Here is an 18,748-nt window from a genome sequence, read left to right on the forward strand (position 1 = left end):
TTATTGACATATTGCAGAATTACAGTAGCCTACATTTCAAGCACAACTCAAAACCTTTTCATGTCAAGGACCCCCAAATAAACACCAGTAGAATTCATTCAATTATGTTATAATGTAAGAAGTCTGTGTGCTATATAATAATAATAATAATAATAATAATAATAATAATAATAATAATAATAATAATAATAATAATAATAATAATAATAATAATTAATAATAATAATAATAATAATAATAATAATAATAATAATAATAATAATGTGGTCTGAACTTTGTAGTGAATTAGTATCGCTGTTTATGTTTTTAGTTTGTGTAGTATCCCTTTAAGACCTCCCCTTTAAGACGTCATTGTTCTACCTGATGACGAGCACACCTGTGTGTCTAAGTCCCGCCCACTGGTTTTTTTTTTTACAACAAATGGAGTCTACTTTTTTCCTGACAGTGTCCGGAAGCAAAGAGTTAAAATAAACAACAAACAAAACAAGGTAAATTATTTAAATCTTAACGTTTATTTAGAGTTTTAGACAGTTTAACAGTTTGTTTACTGTGAGAGGATCAAAGTCCACCTGGTTGAGTAGCTCTGGTGCTTTAGAGCTATGGAGCAGATCTGCTCCATAGCTCTAATGCACCAGACAGCTACTGGTGGAGGGGGGGGGGGCGTTCAGAGACACAAACAGGAACAGGTGGAAAAATAATACCTTCTAAAGTAGTGAAAATAGCACTTGAGATCATCTGCTACTTTCGCTGCTTGTGTGTGTGTGTGTGTGTGTGTGTGTGTGTGTGTGTGTGTGTGGGGTGGGGGGGGGGCAGTTTATGTCGTGTTTTTTTTGTTTTGTTTTCGGAGGGTCTGTCGTCTGGGTCCTGGCCTGGCCTGGGTTCTGTTCTGTCGTCCATTAGAAGAATCATTTATATTAGTTTATAATATGACTGAATGACTCCAAACTATGAGAACGCATATTAATCTAAATCTCGGAGCGGTTGCGCAAAGAGACCCGCCCCGGACAGGACCGGCGGCAGGACTGTTTAATTAATGCTGTTTAATGCAATGTATTTGTTGTGTGTTAAGTTTTTTTGGTTGAATTACTCTTCTTACTCATGACAAAGTTGTAAGAGTCAACAGTAGGCCGCTATAGCAGCACTAGGAGACAATACACTAGTTCTGTCTTTCAATCATTCTATTATTATTATCAAGAAAGAGATATGACGCCATTGCGAAATTAAGTGAGTGTGTGTGTGTGTGTGTGTGTGTGTGTGTGTGTGTGTGTGTGTGAGAGAGAGAGAGAGAGAGAGAGAGAGAGAGATGTGTGATGGGTAATTTATCCCATCATGATAAAAAAATGACAGGGGGGACTGTAAGCCCCTGTAACTGAATCTAAAGATAATAGCTTCGTTTCGCAAAAGGCTAGAAGCTGCGAGCTGCTCCGGAACAGAACCAAAATGCTCCGGAAGGCTCACAATACATTTACTTTTAGGAGTAATCCCGTTACAATACTTATACTTAACTTTAGCTTTGACCAAAATACTTTAAGTAAATTAGCAAACATGAACAGAGGGATTACTCCATATAGCAAAAACATTACCTTATTTCCCCAGAAAGAGAGACGTCCATAGCAGAGGGAGGTTTTTAGTCGTTTTATATTATCGTTTCAGAGAGAATGGAACATGGATACACAAACACAGCAATAATAATCAAATACAGAGCCTAGACCCCCGTAGGGGGGGTCTAGTAGAATGGTTGCAGGTTTCCTCTACTGCCTCCAAAATGGCAGACAGTATTTATACTCTACAATACAAAATGGAGAATGGTACAAAGCCGACGTGGCACGACCGATGAGTATCGTACTCAAAGTATGGAAAAGTACTGGAATGGAAAAATACAAAACACAGAAGTCTATCTAGGCCTCAAAGGATAAATTTGTCAGGGAAGGGGGTGCCGGCCCGGTTGCTATGGCACCCGGCTGATAAGACAGCTATGCAGCAAGGCCAAATTCATGTAGGGAGACAGTGAGACAGTGATTCACACTAACAGCGCAAAGTCACTACACAGGGCCAAAAGGGTCAAAAGGTCAAAGGAAATGGTCAATCAAGCATAAAATATAAACAGATAGAAATTATCTATCAAACCCATCGCATTTTATGCGCGAATGATCATATGACCTTTGACAAAATCAAAACCTTAGGGGAAACTTTACTTTATACTATGGATAAAATGGAACAGAATGGCAATGAAAAATAAAATAAAAAACACAATGATTTCAACTTTACCAGGCATAAAATCCTTAATTAGATGGTACTCGTGGGAAAGAGAAATAATGGCTTTTCTCTTTTGATGATGATGATGGAGATGATCTTCGGGAGTGGCAACCACCCCAGCAAACCGTTGCAGCCTACCTGGCCGGCGAGATGTGTCATTTGACCACATGAATGTTCATTTTTAGAGCAGTTCTTCTGGTTCGCCATCAGTTCGTTGTCAGAACTGAATCTGCGAGAGTTCTTTTGGCTCGTTTGTCGGAGCCGATTCTTCGCCCCTCCCCCCCCCTAATGACAGGTTCACAGATACAATGGTTCATTCATCATTATCTGCTTGGAGAGGGGAAACGGGGTATTCTGCATGCGCTCCAGCGCGATGTCGCAACAATGTCTTTGGGAGTCCCTTAAGTACCATAAAAAGGTCAAAATATAGAATCAAGTTGATTCCGGGGTGAATTAAATGCCTAGTCCAATCAAACTCATGATGATAAAAACCAAAATAATAAAATGTAGAAGGAAATGTTCCTATATTGACAATTTAGGGGAAATATGAAATGACTAAAACCTTTTTATAAAATCAAATGAAATCAACAATAATGTAATACAATTGGAGGTGATTAAACGTAGCTTGGAAAGCGTAAATCAGCACAGGAAAGGAAAAAAAACATCAACAACATAAACTACATAAGCATGAAAACAAAATATTTAATAAATTTGTTCCAAATGGGAAATCTATGGGCAACTAGTTAGACTGTTCTGGGGTTGGGCCTAACCAGTGAATTTAGACAGATCTGCACTGGGGAGTCGGGTCTGGTGTCAAACCCTGTATACAAGAATGGAATTTCGAAGTCCACAATCCACCACAAACAATTTTCCGAGACCTCCACGCAAAGAGGACTCTGTTTGATAGATAATTTCTATCTGTTTATATTTTATGCTTGATTGACCATTTCCTTTGACCTTTTGACCCTTTTGGCCCTGTGTAGTGACTTTGCGCTGTTAGTGTGAATCACTGTCTCACTGTCTCCCTACATGAATTTGGCCTTGCTGCATAGCTGTCTTATCAGCCGGGTGCCATAGCAACCGGGCCGGCACCCCCTTCCCTGACAAATTTATCCTTTGAGGCCTAGATAGACTTCTGTGTTTTGTATTTTTCCATTCCAGTACTTTTCCATACTTTGAGTACGATACTCATCGGTCGTGCCACGTCGGCTTTGTACCATTCTCCATTTTGTATTGTAGAGTATAAATACTGTCTGCCATTTTGGAGGCAGTAGAGGAAACCTGCAACCATTCTACTAGACCCCCCCTACGGGGGTCTAGGCTCTGTATTTGATTATTATTGCTGTGTTTGTGTATCCATGTTCCATTCTCTCTGAAACGATAATATAAAACGACTAAAAACCTCCCTCTGCTATGGACGTCTCTCTTTCTGGGGAAATAAGGTAATGTTTTTGCTATATGGAGTAATCCCTCTGTTCATGTTTGCTAATTTACTTAAAGTATTTTGGTCAAAGCTAAAGTTAAGTATAAGTATTGTAACGGGATTACTCCTAAAAGTAAATGTATTGTGAGCCTTCCGGAGCATTTTGGTTCTGTTCCGGAGCAGCTCGCAGCTTCTAGCCTTTTGCGAAACGAAGCTATTATCTTTAGATTCAGTTACAGGGGCTTACAGTCCCCCCTGTCATTTTTTTATCATGATGGGATAAATTACCCATCAATGTGGGTCCCCCTTTGCGTGGGACAGTCCCTCATTTATTTTGTGGGATGGACAGACTTTAGCTGACCTATCTAGTTAGTAACTAACTAGGCAGATGGCTTCTTGGTTAGTGTGGAATGGCCACCAACGTAATAAAAAAAAGTCAATCAAAGAACAAGATTCCTTTACAGGATCTCCTCACTGGTCAACAAAAACACCTTGAAGACCTTAACAGGAGCCCTCGTACAAGGTTTCTTTGACTATGCATGCACCTCCTGGTACCACAGCACCTCAAAGGCCCTTAAAACTAGGCTCCAGACCTCCCAAAACAAACTGGTCAGGCTCCTACTTGTCCTCACCCCCCGAACCCACCTCACCCCTGCCCACTTTGACAGGCTGGGATGGCTTAGGGTCGACGACAGAGTACAGTACAGCATCTTCCAAAATGATAACAAAAAATAAAATAAAAAACTTATCACAAAAAAGAAAAAAAGCATCTTGCAATGGGTCTGGTCCACAAGATTCGATACACCACCATGATACCCATGTACCTGTCTAAATACTTCATTAATGTAAACGAAGTCCACACCCACAACACCAGAGGGAGTGCAACAAACCATGTGCAACCCAGATTCGGCACAAACAAGGGACTAAATTATTTTCGCTTCTATGCCACCAAAATGTGGAACGCCCTACCAACAGTCATTAAGACATGTGAATCCCTTGACTCCTTCAAAACCGCTCTCAAAGGGCACCTACGGATGGCTGCAATTTGAAACTGACCCCCGTGAAATCTGAATCCCCCCCCACCCCTTTCCCCTCACTGTATAAGTTTATTTTCCCTTTTTACCTCCTTTATGATGAATTCCTGTTCTGTTCTTTGACTATATAGAAGTGTCTATTTGTACGTCTCTAAATGTTTTGATGAATTTAACATGGTGGACCCTCTTGTAAATATTTCAATGTCTGTCTGTCTGTCTGTCTGTCTGTCTACCAATGGGTGGAGAGAGAAAGATGATTGTTTTTCCAACTTTTTTATTAGCTCAACAGTGCCATATTACCTCTAAATTGTCTATAGGCTATTGTGATAGCTGACTGTCTATAGTGTGAGTACAGTAGAGGGACCCCCACACCGCAGTCGGCTCACCGGAACCGGGCCGGTGGTCCTGTGGTCCTGTAGACCCCCACGCGGAGTTGCCTTTTCTGCCTGACAACAGAGATATAATTACTGTGATAGGCTTAGCTGCAGTGTATGGAATGTATTCTAATTACGAATGACCGCTTGTGGAATGTAATCCATTTAGATATAAATGACTAATATATAATTATTTTATTCCCTGGCAGGATTCAGAAGATCAACGTAATGCAGTCCTGTCCTGTTGCCAATTAACCACAGCTGTTCAACCAGACCGTTTACTAGCTTAACGAGGCAGTTAACGAGGCTTCCTAACGAGGCCGTTAACATAGTTAGCATTAGCGTTAGCCTCGTAACATGTCAGAGTTCCTGCTGCTGGGCGAGGACTGGTCCAAAAGCAACATGGCCGCCGAGCCGCAGAGCCCCGCCCTCTGGGACGAAGACCCCGCCCCCGCGGTGACGTCGGCTCACCAGGAGCCTAGCACCCTCCAGTGGCCGGAGGACAGAAACACAGAGAAACGCCCCCTGCTGGAGCACAGTGAGAGGTGAGTTTATTTTGTTGTTATTACTAGAGCGGTCCACAGATGTGCTCTAAAAGGCTCTGGGCGGCTATGCCCTTATATGGTTGTGCTCTGGGAGGATATGCCCATATATGGATGTGCTCTGGGAGGATATGCCCATATATGGATGTGCTCTGGGAGGCTATGCCCTTATATGGATGTGCTCTAAAAGGCTGGGAGGATATGCCCTTATTTGGATGTGCTCTGGGAGGATATGCCCTTATATGGTTGTGCTCTGGGAGGATATGCCCTTATATGGTTGTGCTCTGGGAGGATATGCCCTTATATGGATGTGCTCTGGGAGGCTATGCCCTTATATGGATGTGCTCTGGGAGGCTGGGAGGATATGCCCATATATGGATGTGCTCTAAAAGTGTGAAAACCGTATTTGTCGTACAGGAGTCCGGGGGAGGGGCTTGAAGCTGAGAAGAGGAGCCAGTTCTCTGAGGGAGGAGGAGGGGCGAGTCGCACAGAGAGCGAGAGAGAGCTAGGCTCCGCCCACTCTGAGCTAGGCCCCGCCCACAAGGAGACGACGGGGGCAGATCTCTGGAAGGAGGGGGAGGAGCCAGAGCTGAGGAGGCGGAGCCAAGGAGACAAGGAGGAAGTGGAGATCGAAGAGGAAGAAGACAGGTCAGTGATAATGAATTAACATAATTAGTGTGTGTGTGTGTGTGTGTGTGTGTGTGTGTGTGTGTGTGTGTGTGTGTGCGCGTATGTGCGTGCGTCCGTATATAATTAACAGAGAATCGTCTACCAGACATAGTGTATGCATAATTGTAATTTACATAAATTAGCATAATTAACGGAGCATTGAATAATTAACATATACTTAACATAAATTAGCATAATTAACATAGATACTCATATAATTCACATATATTACCATAATTAACAGGGAGAACCGTCTACCAGAAAAGGCAGCTCAGGTGTTTAACCCCGCGGTGACCATACTGAGCGCGCCCGGCAGTGACCCCGCCTCCCCCAGGGAGAGTGAAGCATTCTGGGAGTTGGAGGCAGAGAGGACTCCCTTCCTGGGACAACAATGCATGATGGGAAACGACGGATACTACCACGACTGGCCCCCCGAGGAAGGAGGGGCCTCGAAATGTAAGTGTGCGTGCGTGTGCGTGTGTGCGTGCATGCGTGTGTGTGCATGCGTGTGTGTGTGCGTGCGTGTGTGTGTGTGCCTCGCAGGCAGGGGGCGATGTTGCAGCAGAGATATTAATGTAATTGTCCTCCTCGCAGGCAGGGGGCGGTGTTGCAGCAAAGATATTAATGTAATTGTCCTCCTCGCAGGCAGGGGGCGGTGTTGCAGCAGAGACGTGCTGAAGCTCTGCGTCTCGGTGTTCACGGCGGCGCTGCTCTTCCCCTTCCTGGTGTGGGGGGGTTACGTCTTCCTGCCGTTCGACGCTCCCCTGCTCCTCAGCGCCCCCTTGAGGCTGGTGTACACACTGCGCTGCTCCGTGTTCGCCACGATACCCATCCTACTGGGTGAGTTATAATATAAACACGCTGCTCACTAGCGCCCCCCTGAGGCTGGTGTACACACTGCGCTGCTCACTAGCGCCCCCCCCCCCCCCCCCCCCCCCTGAGGCTGGTGTACACATATATATATATGTATAAATATATTCCAGGTTGGGTGGTACTGTAACATATATATTTGTAAATATATTTTAGGTTGGGTGGTACTGTAACATAATATTTCAGGTTGGGTGGTACTGTAATATATATATTTGTAAATATATTTCAGGTTGGGTGGTACTGTAACATATATATGTATAAATATATTTCAGGTTGGGTGGTTCTGGGCGTGTCCAGGTTGCGTTCGGGGGATGTGCGTCCTCGATGTGAGGAGGAGGAGGAGGAGATGGGCGGGGCATCAGGAGGCGGAGCTTATAGAAAGGAGGCGGAGCTACACCGCCGCTACGTGTCCGACTCGCTCTCTCTCTTCCTGGTCTACTTCCTGCAGCTGGCTGTGATGTCACCATACCTCAACCAATCACAGCTCAAGCTGATCCCACTGCTCACCATCATCTTCACCTTCGGAAGGTAAGCTCCGCCCACCTCGTTACAGCTATGATTATTCATTCGATACACACTTGTTAAAGGACAACTTTAGTTTTAGTTTTAGGTTATTATTAGAGAAACTAAAAGGTGAGTGTTAATTTTCTTTCATTTGCTGCTTTCTTTCGTTTTAGGGATTTTAGCTCTTTTTGACAGGGGGGCGGGGCATATACTATATAAATAATAAAAAAATAAATCGCCATAATATTTTGTAAAAAAATACATATTTAGCCCCATGCTCGAATGCCCCCGCCCCCCTGTCAAAAACTGCTAAAATCCCCAAAACGAAAGAAAGCAACAAATGAAAGAAAATTTACACTCACCTTTTAGTTTCTCTAATAACAACCTAAAACATGAACCTTGGTTGAAAAAAACTAAAGTTGTCCTTTAAGCTACGACAAATAATATCAATCACACTTGTTAAACTACGATAAGTAATATGAATCACAGTCGTTGCTATGATAAACTCGATAACATCACTGAATGTTATTATAACGACTCTATCGGCCCCTACAGGTTTAACCACTATTATAATAATAATAATAATAATATTAACCTGTTGCTCTCTACTGCCCCCTGTCTGTAGGCTGGTGTATTGGGTCGCAGCAGCGTTCGGGAGCAGCGTGAGAGGTTTCGGATTCGGCCTGTCGTTTCTCCCGGCGCTGAGCATGCTGGGAGTTAATCTGTACTTTATCTTCACCATGGAGGCTGGGTCGTCTATCTACGTCACCGATGGAGACTTCCACCCAACCCCCCCGCCCGGGAGACAGCGCTTCTGGGGTTAAACCTCCACCCATCCCCCTCGCCCTGGAGACAGAGCTTCTGGGGCGCTGTCTTTGCTAAGTCCCTCTCCAACCCCTCCTTGTCCAATAGGCACGTTAGCAGCGAGGTAATGCAAAGAGATGCATGTTAAATGATGAGATTTCTCCATATAAATAATCCATCATTTCAGTAGCAAGAGCTTCAAAATGTCTTCTAAATCTAGTCAACCAGGCCTGCAGTTGGCTATGCACTGGACAACATGTGCATGACATTATTTCAATAAACTACAAATGGGAGGAAATGTTAGAGGGAGAAACAGTATCCGACATCAACTTTAACGACCGTCCGACAGTAGTTTTCATGTTGCACGGTCAGACTACGGTCATTGCATCACCTGGGTGGGTCAGTCATGTAACTTTCACGATGTTAAGCTGTGTGTGTGTTCAACAACACAGCCATGACGTTAAGCTGTGTGTGTGTGTGTGTGTGTGTTCAACAACACAGACATGCAAAATAACACTGACAGTTATGAGGTGACAGAAGCTTTAATCTTTAGCAACGGTTGCTAAACTATTTGGATCGGTATTGGACAATCACTTTTGGAGCGGGGTTTAGCGAAGGTTAAAACTACACCTGACAGCAGCACAGACCCACAATTTGACACCAATATGTCTATAGGTAGACAGACAGACAGACAGACAGACAGACATGCATGATCAGTGTCTATAGAGAAATGATAAATATTATGTAAAATAAATAATAATTATAGACGCTACATTTCTCCTGGACGTAGAAACGTGATTTATGACTGTCCAGTTATTACGTTATAACATGTTACTGTTAGGATCCAACAGAAAGCACGCAAGCATCTCCAGAAATTCTACAGGTGCTGGTCAAAAATATACCTACCATGAAAAGGAAGGGATGTCCACACATCGTCGCCTGACGAAGACCCACAAGGGTCGAAACGTTGTTCGATAAATACATTCCTGGGAGCAGTGAAACAGTGTGCGGACATCCCTTCCTTTACATCGTAACGTGTTACTGTAACATGTATTACGTTATAACATGTTACAGTATCATTACACGTACGTCAGACGAGTCCTCCATTTGACCTTTTAAATCACAGTCATAACTGAAGTTCAGATCTTTTCGTAGGAACGCGACATGATCGTGTCTCAAACATCCATAACGTCTTCGAGCAGAGAGTTGATGCTTCATTAGTTTTACTTATTTTTTACAACTGAAAGGTGTATAAAGACTGGCAGCGATTTACGCAGACTTGATCAAGATCTGGATCAACCACAGCTCTGCTCATGAGGAGATGTTGGATCCACCACTGCTCTGCTCATGAGGAGATGTTGGATCCACCACAGCTCTGCTCATGAGGAGATGTTGGATCCACCACAGCTCTGCTCATGAGGGTTAGGGTTAGGGTCTGCTCAAGAGGGGCGCGACAATGCAAGCGTAAAATAAAACTCAACACAATCCAGGTCTGGTGAGTCGCGGGCGTGTGCACGGAACGAGCACGCATGCCACAATTTCACAGGACCTCGGCCACGTAAATACGCTTGCGTTGTCGGCTGTCGCCCTTCAACTTCTCCAGCGTACATAAAGATTAATTGAAAATGGATGAATAGCCGCGTTAACACGATCAGTCCCGGGATTCCTTCAAAATAGGAGCAATGGGGTGCCGGGAAAACATGGCTGCTTTTACTCTGAATCGCTGCCTGTCTGAAGGCGTTAATCGCTGCCTGTCTGAAGGCGTTAATCGCTGCCCGTCTGAAGGCGTTAATCGCTGCCCGTCTGAAGGCGTTAATCGCTGCCTGTCTGAAGGCGTTAATCGCTGCCCGTCTGAAGGCGTTAATCGCTGCCTGTCTGAAGGCGTTAATCGCTGCCCGTCTGAAGGCGTTAATCGCTGCCCGTCTGAAGGCGTTAATCGCTGCCTGTCTGAAGGCGTTAATCGCTGCCCGTCTGAAGGCGTTAATCGCTGCCTGTCTGAAGGCGTTAATCGCTGCCCGTCTGAAGGCGTTAATCGCTGCCCGTCTGAAGGCGTTAATCGCTGCCCGTCTGAAGGCGTTAATCGCTGCCTGTCTGAAGGCGTTAATCGCTGCCCGTCTGAAGGCGTTAATCGCTGCCTGTCTGAAGGCGTTAATCGCTGCCCGTCTGAAGGCGTTAATCGCTGCCCGTCTGAAGGCGCTAATCGCTGCCTGTCTGAAGGCAAAAAGTCACATTTCAAAGAGGAATGAATTTATTACTGGGTTTTTTACATTATTTGACACAACAACCATTTATGGTGTTGAGTTTTACTTCAAAGGATCATTTTATTTTCATAGATATTAACTGTATTATTCTTTGTTTTTACATTTAAATCACATGATGTTAGTTCTGTGGTAAACTAAAGGTCTAAAGTGGATGGAACATTTTCTGTTTGTTTGTTTTTTCTTTTCTTATTTTGTAGAAATGTGGAAACTTATATTTTTGTAATTTACACTTTAGGTTAATATTAAACACTCCATGGGGCCAACTGTGTGTCTCTGCTTCACTTTGAGATCATATTGTAAAGATATGGGGGTTCCATTCATAACTTTGGTTTTAGGGTTTTAGAGTCAAACATTCCAGGTGACTAAAATGTGACTGAAACAAAATTAAAACTATTCAAAAGACTGACTAAAACAAAAATCAAAATGTGCTGCCAAAAACAACACTGCTCTGGATAGTGTAAAATGTTTAACACTAATTTAACTCTGGAGAATGTAAAACAATAATTAGTGAAATGAAAGCAATACTTTAGTACTTCTATAATATATTATAAATTAATATATACATGTATGTAATCTGGCACCACTGCCGTATCAGGCACAAATAGTCATTACGTCATTTGCTGGGACGGTGCATACGCATCGAATATTGTCCAGGGCGACACTAGTAGCCTACTTGCACGCTCTGCTTGCACAAGTCATTATTATAAAAATGTAGTACTTCTATATTATATTATAATACTTTAGTACTTTTATATTATAATTATTATAATACTTTAGTACCTTTTTTACCCAACAGGGTGTTTCTGTATTGTGAGTACTTTTTTTCCATCACTGCATATGTCATTGTGACGTCACCCATCTGGTTCAGCCAGCCAGACTGGTTTATCTGTCGGAGGACAAAAACAAAACTATTTATCCCAGTGCTAGGAAGGACGGACGGACGCTCTGCGCTGGGATTGGCTGGTTGGTTACCATGACAACCCGAACGGCGTGAGCGACGTCTTCCCCTGACGACAAGCTGTCCAATCACACCTCAGCCCGTCCCTCTGGACTGTGGGATGAGAGGAGGGAGGACAGTGAACAAACGCAGACGGACGAGACGAAAACAGGTGTTTTTATCTCATTAAAACTTATTAAAAGTATTTTATTATTAATAATATTTATTATAGTTTAATTAAAACCATGGCCGCCATTCCCGCCAGGAGGAAATATGGAACCTGTTTCTTAAGGATCAGAGAAAACTGTCCCTTCCGTAAACTGAGGAAGAATACATATGGTGAGTTTAAACTTATGAATATTTATTATTATTATAATAACATAATACTACTATTACGTCTATTACTACAAATAACAATAATAATAATAATAATAAACAGTAAGAATAGATATGGTAAGTTTAAACTTCATGAATATTCATTATTATCATTATAACAACATAATGATAGCCAGCCTACTACTAATACTGTTACTACTACTATTACGTCTATTACTACAAATAATAATAATAATAATAATAATAATAATAATAATGAACAGTAAGAACAGATATGAGGTGAGTTTATGAATATTATAATATTTATAAATATAAATTAACAACAATTCTACTAAGTACTACACTCATCTAAGATCTCATTTAGGCTCTGACACTTGATTGATTGATTGATTGAAATATTTATTAACAGTTTGTAGAATTTACAGTACATTTTAAGCACAAACTCAATACAAAGACTGTCAACTGTGAGTGGACGACCCAATTAAGCATTACACTTGTTTACAACAGGGTCCACCTTGTTCAATTCATCAAAACATTTAAAGACATACACCCATTTAGAGACATACAAATAGACATTTCTATGTAGCTAAAGTACAGAACAGGAATTCATCATATGGGAAGCAAAAAAGGGAAAAGATACAATATACAGTGAGGGAAAATGGGGGGGGGGGGTGGGGGGGATTCAGATTTATTTATTTATTATTTATTATTTATTATTTATTATTTATTATTTATGTATTTACTTAATGTTTGATTGACAGTGATTGATTGACAGTGATTGATTGATTCAAGACTCAAGATTGCTTTATTTGTTTTTACAACTTGTAAGAAAGCCTCAAAAAAGAGCAGATTCATAAAATAATAATGTTTCCTAGTTAAAAGACAGCATAGATCAGTGGTTCCCAAAGTTGGGTCCGGGGACCCCCAGGGGTCCTTGAGGGAGTTCCAGGGGGTCCTCAGCTAAATGATAGTTTGGAACCAAATGGACCCTTATGAGTTCATTGATTTTACAATATAATTTGGCGGTCCCAGAGATATAAATGCCATTAAATGGGGGTCCGCAGACTAATGCATAACAAACTGGGGGTCCTTGAGCCGGGCTCCAGCAGTGGCATAGAGCCATAGACTCCAAGAATGAGATAAAACAATCTGGATTCAATCAATCCTAAAAACTAGAGGGATTCATATCATAAAATAGCCAGATTAAAAAAACAGTATAAAAACTGAATATAGAGTTCATGCCATCTATTTTTTATGCAACTTAATTTGCGTACATTTAAATATCCGTTTCATTAAGTCTTTAAATAAGCTTAATTTACATAATATTTGCATAACTAATGCGGTACTTTCCCCCCCTCCAGATGTTTCGTCGGCAGCGTCCAGCGGTGTGGGCGTGGTCTTCTGGAACCAGCCAATCGGCATCCCTCCTGCTCACGACCAGCCAATCGGCATCCCTCCTGCTAACGAGCAGCCAATGGGCTCCGTCTACCCACAGTCCTCCTATCAGAACGTCTACATTACCCACCAATCACAGCCATCCGTTGGTGAGAGTTGTACAGTATAGAGCAGGGATGTCAAACTCAAATACACGGTGGGCCAAAATAAATAGATTGGTAGAAGTCGAGGGCCGGACTCTGTTTCAACACACGGGCACCGCGCTCAGGAGGACGTCCCAGGCAAACAGCAAAAATGTAAATGCATTTAAAACTGAAAATGCATTATTATTAAACTGTTCTATGATCCTCACAAAGCAGGACTTGTAGTATTATGGTGGTCCGTGCAATATACCAGAGGGCCAGTTCTAATACTAATTGAATATCATCCCGGGCCAAAGATAATTCATTCACGGGCCTGATTTGGCCCCCGGGCCTTGAGTTTGACATATATGCTATAGAGCGTCGCAGTCCCGCCCCCTTTCATGACGAGTGGCCCAGGAAATGAATCGCAATGCATTTGTCCCATAAGCATTTCTTAAATTATTTATTTAAAGACCTTTTAAGCGTCGTACGAAGCCAACTCTTGTCGTGACAAATCATGACAACACACACAATATTTTGGACCAAACAAATAATTACAAAGAAGAAAAACAACAAAAAAAGTGTTGTAACCTGCCGTTTTTTCTACTTTCTAATTCTTTGTTTGGCCCGAAATATTGTGTGTGTTGTCATGATATGTCACGACAAGAGTTGGCTTAGTACGACGCTTAAAAGGTCTTTAAATAAATAAAGCACGAAATGCCTATGGGACAAATGCATTGCGATTCATTTCCTGGGCCACTCGTTGTTCTGAAAGGGGGAGGGACTGCGACGCTCTATTGATATAGAGCGTCGCAGTCCCGCCCCCTTTCATGACGACGCCAGGCCCAGGAAATGATTCCCAATGCATTTGTCCCATAGACATTTCAAAAGGTATTTATTTAAAGACGGTTACGCCGCGGACAAAGCCAACTGCCAGTTGTCGTGTCGTGACAAATCATGACAACAAACACAATATTTTGGACCAAACAAATAATTACAAAGAAGAAAAACCACAAAAAAAGTGTTGTAACTTGCCGTTTTTTTCTTCTTTCGGCGCCAAAAAATTGTGTTTGTTGTCATGATTTGTCACGACAAACGTCTTTAAATAATTATGGCACTGGACCTTAAACCAATGAGATCGCTGCTTTCTTTTTTTTTTTTTTTAAGATATTTTTTTGCGGCTTACGCCTTTATTGATTTTTTTTAAGGGATAGAAAGTAGGCTGACAGGAAACGGGAGAGAGATGGGGGGATGACATGCGGTAAAGGCCGTGTCGGGTCCGGGAGTCGAACCCGCGGCACACCGCGACTGGATCACCAGTCCGGTGCCCAGACCGTTACGCTACGGCCTGGGCAGATCGCTGCTTTCTGACTGACACTTCGAGGAACCAATGAGATCGCTGCTTTCTGTGTTTTTTCTACAGCCATGGATACCGGCATGGCTCCGCTTCCAGCCCCGCCCCCTGCTGCTATTGGACGGATGAACGGACACGCTGGCTCAGGATTGGCTGCGGTGTCACATGGGCTCCGCCCACAACAACAACCTAGCAGCCATCGACAACAAGATGAAGACAGTATGGGTACGGGTTAGGGTGTGTGTGTGTGTGTGTGTGTGTGTGTGTGTACTGACTGTTCTTTTGGGCACATGGCCGATCGAGAGGCACATGGAGACGGGAGCGCAAAATTATCCTTAATTAGTTTACAATCTGTACTCTTATAGATTAGGCTATCCGATCATCATATATCATATTAGTATGCTACTATGCATATGCCATGTTAGCTATACAGTTTATAGATCATGCTTAAGCATGTGTTTAATTTTGCAGTATTTATTTAACAAGATGAAATAAGTCTCCAGCACTTGGATCCCCGCACACAGTGACAGCCCTCCATGTTCACGCACAGACAGACAGACAGACAGACTACTCTGTACACTGCAGTGTTTTTATGCGTTTCCTTGCGCAATTGATTAATGTGCTCATCTGACCATATTTCGATGAGGGCTTCCTCATTCGATCACGTCTATGCTGCATAAAATATCCCTTCTCTGTCTCCAACTTTACTCCTCATTCATCCACCACAACGCTTTCTTCATTTCCTTTATTTGATGCGATTGCATTCCCACCTGCACCAAAATCCAAATCAAGTTTTAATCGCAGTAAAGCTTTCTGGCGACCTTAGATAGCATTTTATGTAATCATAGCACTCTATAGTATATATATATACACATAGTTTCATGATATAGATATTCCACTGTTAGGGTTCTTTGGCTTATCTAGTGTACAAGCTTAATAATAATAATAATAATAATAATCTTGTCTTCCAGAGCTGGACGGAGGAGTCGATCCTGAGACAGGAGAGAGAGCCCATGGTTGACCTATGACCCCTGACACGCGCACACGCACACGCACACGCACACACACACACACACACACACACACACACGCACACACACACACACACACACACAGGGCTGTACTGTATTGATTCTCAGGGGTTATTGTTACAGGGACATTTGATGTTGTGTGTTTAGTCTTTATGAGTTTCATTATCCTTTATTTAAAGAAGTCTAGTTTCTATTGAAGATCTTTATTCTCTTATAGAAGTCTAGTTTCTATTGAACATAAATATATAATATATATGAAGAAGTGGAGTGCAGTGGAAATTAACAAACAAACAAGTACAAAAGTACATTTACTCAAGTTACTTACCTGGAGTATAGGGCGCCGCAGTCCCCCTTTCAGAACAACGAGTGGCCCAGGAAATGAATCCCAATGCATTTTTCCCATAGGCATTTCAAAACGTATTTATTTAAAGACCATTTAAGCGTCGTACGAAGCCAACTCTTGTCATGACAAATCATGACAACACACACAATATTTTGGACCAAACAAATAATTACAAAGAAGAAAAACAACAAATAAAGTTGTAAACTGCCGTTTTTTTCTACTTTCTAATTCTTTGTTTGGCCCGAGAAATTGTGTGTGTTGTCATGTTTTGTCACGACAAGAGTTGGCTTCGTACGACGCTTAAAAGGTCTTTAAATAAATACGTTTTGAAATGCCTATGGGAAAAATGCATTGGGATTCATTTCCTGGGCCACTCATTGTTCTGAAAGGGGGAGGGACTGCGACGAACTCCTGACATCACTCGCTCATCCCCTGGTTCTAAAGTCCTGATGTGACATTAGCGTTTTCTCTCAGTCAGTTGATTCTTATCCATATGAGTGAAACGGCCGGGATGATTTATTTATTTTTCAAACACATTTCTTCTAAGATCCCCCTATGGGGATTAATATGATACAAATAAAATACAGTTCTTATACGAGGAGATCTAAGATCCCGCTATGGAGATTACAATGCAGATTAAAAAGTACATGAACCCGTGGACTTAGCGCCCTCTAGCGAATTTGACGTCAGACTTCGGTACTCTATTATCCCATTCTGACCGGGCACCCATTTTGGTGTTGGCATCATGTTATGCTTTAGCTATTGAAAAATAGCAGATCTACAAGCTCATATCGCGCCACCAAGTGGCGCGATACGAGCTTGTAGGTCTGCTATTTTTGAAAAATCGAAGAACGACTGACATTTTTTTAATCTGATCTCAGGTCAGAATGGGTTAATAATGAAACTGTCAGGATGTTATAGACATTTTTTTAATCTGATCTCAGGTCAGAATGGGTTATATTATTGTGAATATTTCCAATGTTCCTACTTGTACAAACATTGTTTTTACTCCACTATAATCATTTGCTAACTTTAGATACTTTAGTAGATTTGGTTATTTTTTTACAAAACCACTTCATATAGCTACATTTGAAAACAGCAGATCTATAGACAAGTTGTGAGCGTGTAGATCGGCTATTTTCAAAGGATTTGTTTTACATTTTTAACAAAGCATTTTAATTTATAGCCTTATATTGATGTCATATTGTTACTTTATAGCCCAAACCACACCAAATGCAACTCCTCGCAACTGGTGTTGCAGCGGTGTTGTTTAGGTTTACCTTAACCCATTCTGACCTGAGATCAGATTCATACGAGGACACACACTGGTCTGATGAACCCATTCTGACCTGAGATCAGATTCTAAAAATGTCAGTCGCTCTTCGATTTTTCAAAAATAGCAGACCTACAAGCTCGTATCGCGCCACTCGGTGGCGCGATATGAGCTTGTAGATCTGCTATTTTTAAATAGCTAAAGCATAACATGATGCTGACACCAAAATGGGTGCCCGTTCAGAATGGGTTAAAACTGTTTAGTTACAAGGAGTTGCATTGGTGTGACATGTCCTTAAAAGGAGTTGCATTGGTGTGACATGTCCTTAAAAGGAGTTGCATTGGTGTGACATGTCCTTAAAAGGAGTTGCATTGGTGTGACATGTCCTTAAAACTGTTTTGTCTTTGTTATTTTTATGCATTTGTTTTTAAACCCTGTAGTTAAACTTGTATCATTGTGTTTTTAAACTCTTGGGCTGTTGAACTTTTATCATTGTGTTTTTAAACTCTTGGGCTGTTGAACTTTTATCATTGTGTTTTCTACGTTCTCATTTTTTCTCCCCTGAAAAGTAATTTTATTTTCTGACCGACAGCAATCAAGGGACTAAATTAATTTAGCTCCTATGCCACCAAAAATGTGGAACGCCCTACCAACAGTCATTAAGAAATGTGAGTCCCTAGACTCCTTCAAAACCACTCTCAAAACTGGCCCCGCAAATAAAGTCTGAGCCCCACCCCCACCCCGTTCTCCAACCCACCCCCCAACAATAAACAAAAAATAAACAATAACCCCCCCCCCCCCTCCACATGATTTCCTGTTTCTCATAGAATAAATGTTGTGATGAATTTAACATGGTGGACCGTGCTGTAAACCAGTGTAATGCTTTATCATGGTGTCGTCCACAGTAACACTGAGTTTTTGTATCGACTTGTGTTTTCGTTTGAAATGTAGCCATTCTGCATACTGTGAAATATTATGAAATAAAATCAATCAATCAAACAGGTACAGTATATGGAGTTAAATGCATTGATCACTATCTGAGTGCTTTTGCTCTTATCCCATGATCTTTCTCGCCCTCAAGTGGACAAAGTCAATACTGCAGGCTGATAAAATGCATTAGGCCAGGCACTAAAGCAGCCTTTTGTCTGTCTGTCTGTCTGTCTGTCTGTCTGTCTGTCTGACTGACTGACTGTCTGTCTGTCTGTCTGTCTGTCTGTCTG

The 18,748-nt window shown here is 42.0% G+C and overlaps 2 protein-coding genes across 3 annotated transcripts; both read left to right on the forward strand.

The window, feature by feature from the left end:
• The first annotated feature begins 406 nt into the window (after window positions 1-406).
• Window positions 407-10,131, forward strand: LOC310855959 (transmembrane protein 79-like). The gene is made up of 7 exons (XM_083761174.1): window positions 407-488; window positions 5,297-5,632; window positions 6,047-6,277; window positions 6,543-6,754; window positions 6,944-7,138; window positions 7,441-7,696; window positions 8,298-10,131. The coding sequence occupies exons 2-7, from the start codon at window positions 5,445-5,447 to the stop codon at window positions 8,494-8,496; spliced, it is 1,281 nt and encodes a 426-aa protein (XP_083617300.1). The 5' UTR covers window positions 407-488; window positions 5,297-5,444; the 3' UTR covers window positions 8,497-10,131.
• A 1,663-nt stretch (window positions 10,132-11,794) lies between these two features.
• Window positions 11,795-17,012, forward strand: LOC310855698 (uncharacterized protein). Of its 2 annotated transcripts, XM_083760805.1 has the most exons (5): window positions 11,795-12,013; window positions 13,372-13,457; window positions 13,488-13,554; window positions 14,951-15,106; window positions 15,853-17,012. In XM_083760805.1, the coding sequence occupies exons 1-5, from the start codon at window positions 11,920-11,922 to the stop codon at window positions 15,900-15,902; spliced, it is 453 nt and encodes a 150-aa protein (XP_083616931.1). In that variant the 5' UTR covers window positions 11,795-11,919; the 3' UTR covers window positions 15,903-17,012. The 2 variants fall into 2 exon arrangements, with proteins under 2 accessions (XP_083616931.1, XP_083616930.1); XM_083760804.1 differs by having other exon boundaries at window positions 13,372-13,554.
• The last annotated feature ends 1,736 nt before the right edge of the window (window positions 17,013-18,748 follow it).

Source organism: Protomyctophum parallelum, assembly GCF_964188405.1.
Source record: "Protomyctophum parallelum genome assembly, chromosome: 3".
Taxonomy (NCBI): Eukaryota; Metazoa; Chordata; class Actinopteri; order Myctophiformes; family Myctophidae; genus Protomyctophum; species Protomyctophum parallelum.

Excerpts from the sequence above, each read along its gene's own strand:
- LOC310855959 (XM_083761174.1), top strand. The coding sequence starts at position 5,445 with ATGTCAGAGTTCCTGCTGCTGGGCGAGGACTGGTCCAAAAGCAACATG. Across the intron at positions 5,633-6,046 it reads CTGCTGGAGCACAGTGAGAG|GAGTCCGGGGGAGGGGCTTG; the intron begins GTGAGTTTATTT and ends TTTGTCGTACAG. Across the intron at positions 6,755-6,943 it reads GGAAGGAGGGGCCTCGAAAT|GCAGGGGGCGGTGTTGCAGC; the intron begins GTAAGTGTGCGT and ends TCCTCCTCGCAG.
- LOC310855698 (XM_083760804.1), top strand. The coding sequence starts at position 11,920 with ATGGCCGCCATTCCCGCCAGGAGGAAATATGGAACCTGTTTCTTAAGG. Across the intron at positions 12,014-13,371 it reads ACTGAGGAAGAATACATATG|ATGTTTCGTCGGCAGCGTCC; the intron begins GTGAGTTTAAAC and ends CCCCCCCTCCAG. Across the intron at positions 13,555-14,950 it reads CCAATCACAGCCATCCGTTG|CCATGGATACCGGCATGGCT; the intron begins GTGAGAGTTGTA and ends TTTTTTCTACAG.